General features: G+C 52.7%; 1 protein-coding gene across 1 annotated transcript; it reads left to right on the top strand.

Moving 5' to 3' along the window:
• Nucleotides 1-1,011: 1,011 nt before the first annotated feature.
• On the top strand, nt 1,012-4,508 carry Asgr1 (asialoglycoprotein receptor 1). The gene is made up of 9 exons (XM_005349713.2): nt 1,012-1,184; nt 1,587-1,675; nt 2,635-2,751; nt 2,857-2,952; nt 3,035-3,106; nt 3,482-3,568; nt 3,658-3,809; nt 3,884-3,990; nt 4,101-4,508. The coding sequence occupies exons 2-9, from the start codon at nt 1,606-1,608 to the stop codon at nt 4,264-4,266; spliced, it is 867 nt and encodes a 288-aa protein (XP_005349770.1). The 5' UTR covers nt 1,012-1,184; nt 1,587-1,605; the 3' UTR covers nt 4,267-4,508.
• Nucleotides 4,509-5,766: the final 1,258 nt, after the last annotated feature.

Here is a 5,766-nt window from a genome sequence, read left to right as displayed (position 1 = left end):
TTTTCACCAAAATCACTGGCAGCAAGCCTAGTCCATGTAAACATGAGGAATTTTAGGACGGAGACAAACAAGGACACAGAGCGGCTGCATTTATGTAAGCGATGCTCTTCCAAATAGCTCACAGGATTGAGATGGCACACTGGGAACCCAGTTCTCAGTCTAACACAGGGCCTGGCTGTGTTAACACCGCTCATTTTCCCAGCTGTCCGTTGAGGTCTGATAGGCATCTCTGAAGTCCTCAGGACTGTAAGGGGGACATCTCTGAGGACTTGGGGACCTGGTGTGTGGACCAGCTGGAAACCCCGTTCTGGGTAGTGTTGGAGGCAGCATATAGGGCCCAAGCTGTTTTAGTCTGCGCTCTTCTGTGCAGTATGGCAGGAAGGCAGCTTGCTTTCCAGGGCCTCAGCCTTCTTGCCTGAAGAATGGGTTGTTCTCTGGGGCTGAAAAAGGTTGAAGCCCTGGGGCAAAATCAGGGGTTTCTTGGCCCCAAACCTAGGGGGTACCAGCTTCTGTCACCTCCATGCTTCTTGAAGGACCACACGAAAGTGAGTGGGTCAGGCTAGGACTGGGAAGCCAGGTGCTGAGCCCCCAACAATCTACAGACTGCAATTATAATGCCAAGGTTACAGGGCAGGATTGGGCAAGAGCAGGGGATCAGTTGGTGGCTCTGATCCTGGCCAGAGATATTTGGAGATAGGGACGATTCTGGGAAATTCAGAACTGAAAGGGGGAGGGCCCTGAGAGGAAACAACAAAGGCCTCCCTGGCCTTTTTAGTCCTGTCTCCCATAAAAATGTAAAGAGTATTGAGGTGGGGCGTAACAAGTGCACCTGCGTGTTTTCTGTGTGTGTGTGTGTGTGTGTGTGTGTGTGTGTGTGTGTGTGTGAGGGGGGCGGTCAGGAGACTCCCCTTCTCTGAAAAACAGAACAGAGGTTACCCAGGCCTTCCTTCCACCCAAACACCTCCCCAGTTCCTAATCTATTTCCACCTCTGTTTAAGGTCCAAAGTCCTGGCATTGGTGATGCCAGGTTCAGCGTGCTCAGACACACAGACAGCTGGACACACAGGACCCTTGGATGGACCCTGTCCCCTCCTGTCCCATTGTTCAGGGCTGTCCACCTGGTTCTCAGGCTTCAGCCCCCTCCTTAACTTGAGTTCTGAGTGGTGTTGAGAAACGGAACTTCAGTAAGTAAAGCGGGCTGAGAAAATGCGGGAGGCGGGCAAGTGAGAGAGTGGAGGGGTCCTCGTGTGTGTGTGTGTGTGTGTGTGTGTGTGTGTGTGTCAATAGGCGGGCATAGATTTTTCTTAGGATGTAGCCTTGGCTGGCCTGAAACTAGCCGTGTATACCAGGCTGGCCTTGAACTCAGAGATCCACCCGAGTACACTTCCCAAGCGCTGGGATTAAAGCATATACCACCATGCCCAGCTAGAGGGTAGATTTTTGGATTTCAGGCTTGGGAGCAGATGGTGGGAAGAAGGAAGGTGCTGTTCTCCTGGAGGACACCCAGTCAGATGTAGACGAGACTGGGCTTCTTCCAGTTCCGGGCCTATTAGCCCCAGCCTGGGCTCTAATCCTGGCTGTCCTAGGTCCTACTCTAGTGCTAAGATGACAAAGGATTACCAAGATCTCCAGCACCTGGACAACGAGGAAAATGACCATCACCAACTCCAGAGAGGTGAGGGTGCTCCCCACCTAAGAGCGTCCATGACTCTGTCCCTCCTGCTTTCCCTGGTGACCCCTAGCTCTGGCCCATGCACTCAGAAAATAGTGGTTGAGTCACTGGGGGAGTGACTGGGGAGCAGGGTACAGGGCACAGGGTTGGAGTCCTTCTCCATCGCAGTTGCCCAAGCTTCCTCTCCAGGTCTCGTACTTCTCAAGAGCCCAGGCAGTGGGTGAATTCTACTGAATGAAGGCTGGGAATATGGGTTTGTTGTCAGTCCCTTCTGAAGCTAGGTCCCTTGTCCTCTTCAGTTTTGACGGCATGTATGTGGTGGTTGGGGTGGCCAGGACCAGCTTGGCCTAGGGGGCTAGGTTGAGGGTCTCTGCATTTAAAACAAACCCGTCTCCCCACTTCTTCGTCCTCTGCTCAGGACTGTTGTGTGTAAGCAGAACAAGGTCAGAACTCTTGAGGTATTCCAGCTGGGCAGTGTGCTTCTATGCAGGAAGGAGCCCTGGGGAGGGGAAGGGGAGAAGACCCCACACTCTAACTGACAGGGCTAAGTGTCATTTTCTCCCTTCGCGGGAGAGACTCATCTCTCCCCGCATGCAGCCCAAACTGCACAGGATTCACCGAGAGAGGGAGAAACCCACCTTTTCCACACTTTGGTGGAGCAGAGACTCCCCAGGTACAGACAGCAGCTCATTGCCTGCAATGGCATTATCGTGCCACGAGGTGGCAGCAGAGATTCAGGACCTTCGCAACGCTAGGGCAGGTCAAAGCTTTGCACTTTCGAGATAACCCATTTTCTTCCCCATCTTAGTTGCTTCCGGTCCTGCAGAGTTACCCACTACCCACATTTCTTAATATATATGGTTTCTCTTAGTTTATTGGAGAGCTTAGTGTGCGCTCTTCCTAGGACCACGGGATCTACACGGGGTTGGCCTGGGCTGGTGAATTCCTGACTCCTCTTTCAGGGCCGCCTCCCACTCCACCGCTCCTGCATCGTCTCTGCTCTGGATCCCGCCTCCTCCTGCTCTCCTTGGGCCTCAGCCTCCCGTTGCTGGTGGTTGTCTCTGTGATCGCATCCCAAAGTGGGTGGCCAGGGCTGGACAGAGAAAGGGGGCAACTTGTAGGCAGTGGTGGGTGGGCACAGACAACTTTTTTTTTTTTTCATATCTGCATCCTCTCTTGCCTAGACTCCCAACTCCGGGGCGACCTCCTGGCTCTAAAGCAGAATTTCAGCAACTTCACTGTGAGCACTGAGGACCAGGTCAAGGTCCTAGGCACCCAGGGTGAGGGGGGCGGGGTCTGGGGCCTGGGGTGGGGCTGAGGGATGGTGCTGCTATCAGAACACTCAACACGTTTCTCCTCTAGGAGCTAGCGTGGGAAGAAAGATGAAGCAACTGGAGTCACAGCTGGAGAAACAGCAACAGGATCTGAGTGAAGGTGGAGGGGGGAGGGAGAGGGAAGAGGAAGTGAGGGTGAGAGAGAGGGAGGGGGTGAGAGTGAGAGAGGGGGGAGGGGTTGGGATGAGGGGGAGAGGTGATGGGGAGGGAAGGGTGAAAGAGAGGGAGGGGAGAGGTTAGGATGAGGGGGAGAGGTGATGGGGAGGGAAGGGTGAAAGAGAGGGAGGGGAGAGGTTAGGATGAGGGGGAGAGGTGATGGGGGAGGGGGAGGCAAGGGGGAGGGAGGGAGGGGAAAGGTGAGGGAGAAGGGCATGGGGGAAGGGTTGCTGGTCTTTCTGCCCAGATAAAAGCCATGGCCAGAGGGTCTGTGCTGATTGGTTGTTCCCCCCCTCCCTTCTGTCCTCTGCTTCCCCAGACCACTCCAGCTTGCTGTTGCACGTGAAGCAGTTAGTGTCTGACCTGCGCAGCCTGAGCTGTCAGATGGCGGCCCTTCAGGGCAACGGTGAGGGGCCCGGTTACCAGCCCACTTTCTTGCCCCCCCCCCATCCACGGTAGCATCTGAGCCCTTTACTGCCCTCCCCACCCCCTCAGGCTCTGACAGGACCTGCTGCCCCATCAACTGGGTGGAGTACGAAGGCAGCTGCTACTGGTTCTCCAGCTCCGCCAGGCCCTGGGCTGAGGCAGACAAGTACTGCCAGCTGGAGAATGCCCACCTGGTGGTGGTGACCTCCTGGGACAAGCAGGTGGGTCACAGTGGGTTCTTCTGGGATGCCGGATGGTGGAAGGAAGAGGCCACCGGCTCTGTTTCTTTCCTCAGAAATTTGTCCAGCACCACATGGGCCCCGTAAACACTTGGATTGGCCTAACCGACCAGAGCGGGCCCTGGCGATGGGTGGATGGGACGGACTACGAGACGAACTTCAAGTGAGTGTCTGCCTTCTGGGTGGGGGCACCCTGCCTTCCCAGCCTGTGTCTCTAAGGCTGGAGCTCTTCTCGGAACATGGCTGAGAGTCTGATTTGTCTTTTGTCTGTAGGAACTGGAGACCAGGGCAGCCGGATGACTGGTACGGGCATGGGCTTGGAGGAGGTGAGGACTGTGCCCACCTCACCAACGATGGCCGCTGGAATGATGACGTCTGCAGGAGGCCCTACCGTTGGGCCTGTGAGACAGAGCTCAACAAGACCAAGACCGTCGGCTAGGAGCTCCCTCCCCTTAACTTATTTCTCCAGTGCCTCAAGCTGCCCAGGTCTGGGATTGAGAGAGCCACAGCCTCAGGGATTCTCATCTAGGGTTTCAGGGAAGGGGAAAGAACGGTGTTGGAGGGGTGTGGCATGACCTGGTGGGGTGGGGTCATGGGGACCTGGAACACTGGGCAGTGTGCAGCTTACTGTTGTCAACTTTCTTTTTAGAGTAAAAAGGAGAGAACTATGCTAACTGCCCACGATCTGTCTGGTCACTGGGGCTGGCTAGCTTGGGGAAGGCCTCGGGCCAGCAGTGATGCTGGGGAAACAGCAGGCTTTGGCCTGCCCTGCCTGTTAGCAGCCTGGCTTTGCTATGTACAGGTGTGCCTGCTTGAAGAAGTTATTCTGTCCTTAAGTCTTAGCTGGGAAACAGGATTGATCTGTCAGGCTCTCTAGAGAACTGCAGCCCGCTGGCCTGTCTTGTTCATCACAACAAAAGTTGAAGACCAAATAAGCGTGGTGAACACGCAAGTCGGGGTCACAAACACATGAGGGCAAAGCGTTAATAATAGTGTGATCAACAACCACGGAGCGAGTGGGGACAATCACTACAGACACATTACAGACTTTGAATTATTAATAAGACTGGCAAGATGTTTGCCTGTAATGCCAAAATACAAGAAATGACTTATATACATGCACATATATGTATGTACACATATACATATGCACACACATATATGTATATATACATAATGTATCTACACATGTCTTTATAAATGATGAAGCATGTATGTGTTCTTTTTTCATACGCAAAGCAGGAAAATAATATTTTTCCTCTACAGAAAAGATTGGCAAATCTCATGGCTAAAATTAGAAGCAAGCAACAGATTTGGATGAACTAGTTGCAGCATTTATAACGAGCAATTAATATCCAGACTACAAAGAACTACAAAATCGCAAGAGGAAATCTCAGCAGAGAAATGTGAGAAGATGCTGTAGTAAACACTTGTCACTTCTGTCTGAGGGAACTCTTCCCATGTTCACAGCGGCCAGCAGGCTGCCTCCTTCCTCCTGCCTCCCTGCCAGAGCTGCCTGAGGGCCTGTGCTAGGAAGTTGTCTTGAGTATATGATGCAAATTTGAAGTAATAGTTGCTGTATGTGGATCATGTTGAAAAGGGCTAGAGAGATGGCTAATCAGTTAAGAAAGTATATCGCTCTTCCAGAGGTCCTAAATTGGATTCCCGGCAACCCCAACAGCCTGTAACTCCAGCTCCAGGGGATCTGACACCTCTGGTTTCTGTAGGCATCCACACACACATGACATGCACCCACACAGATATACACACAGTTCACATGTTAAAAATAAAAGTTTTATTTTTTTTTTTTGAGACAGGGTTTCTCTATGTAGCTCTGGCTGTCTTGGAACTTGCTCTGTGGACCAGGTTAGTTGAACTCACAGAGATCTACCTGCCCTGCCTGGCCTTTAAGAACATAAATTCTTAAAACTCATTTTTT

Source organism: Microtus ochrogaster, chromosome 7, assembly GCF_000317375.1.
Source record: "Microtus ochrogaster isolate Prairie Vole_2 chromosome 7, MicOch1.0, whole genome shotgun sequence".
Lineage (NCBI taxonomy): Eukaryota > Metazoa > Chordata > Mammalia > Rodentia > Cricetidae > Microtus > Microtus ochrogaster.
This window is presented reverse-complemented; position numbering and strand designations above follow the sequence as displayed.

What these genes read in the sequence shown, in the direction of transcription:
- Asgr1 (XM_005349713.2), top strand. Translation starts at nt 1,606, where the DNA reads ATGACAAAGGATTACCAAGATCTCCAGCACCTGGACAACGAGGAAAAT. An exon ending in CAAGGTCCTAGGCACCCAGG is followed by an intron (nt 2,953 to 3,034) that starts GTGAGGGGGGCG and finishes TTTCTCCTCTAG; the next exon opens with GAGCTAGCGTGGGAAGAAAG. An exon ending in GACTACGAGACGAACTTCAA is followed by an intron (nt 3,991 to 4,100) that starts GTGAGTGTCTGC and finishes TTTTGTCTGTAG; the next exon opens with GAACTGGAGACCAGGGCAGC.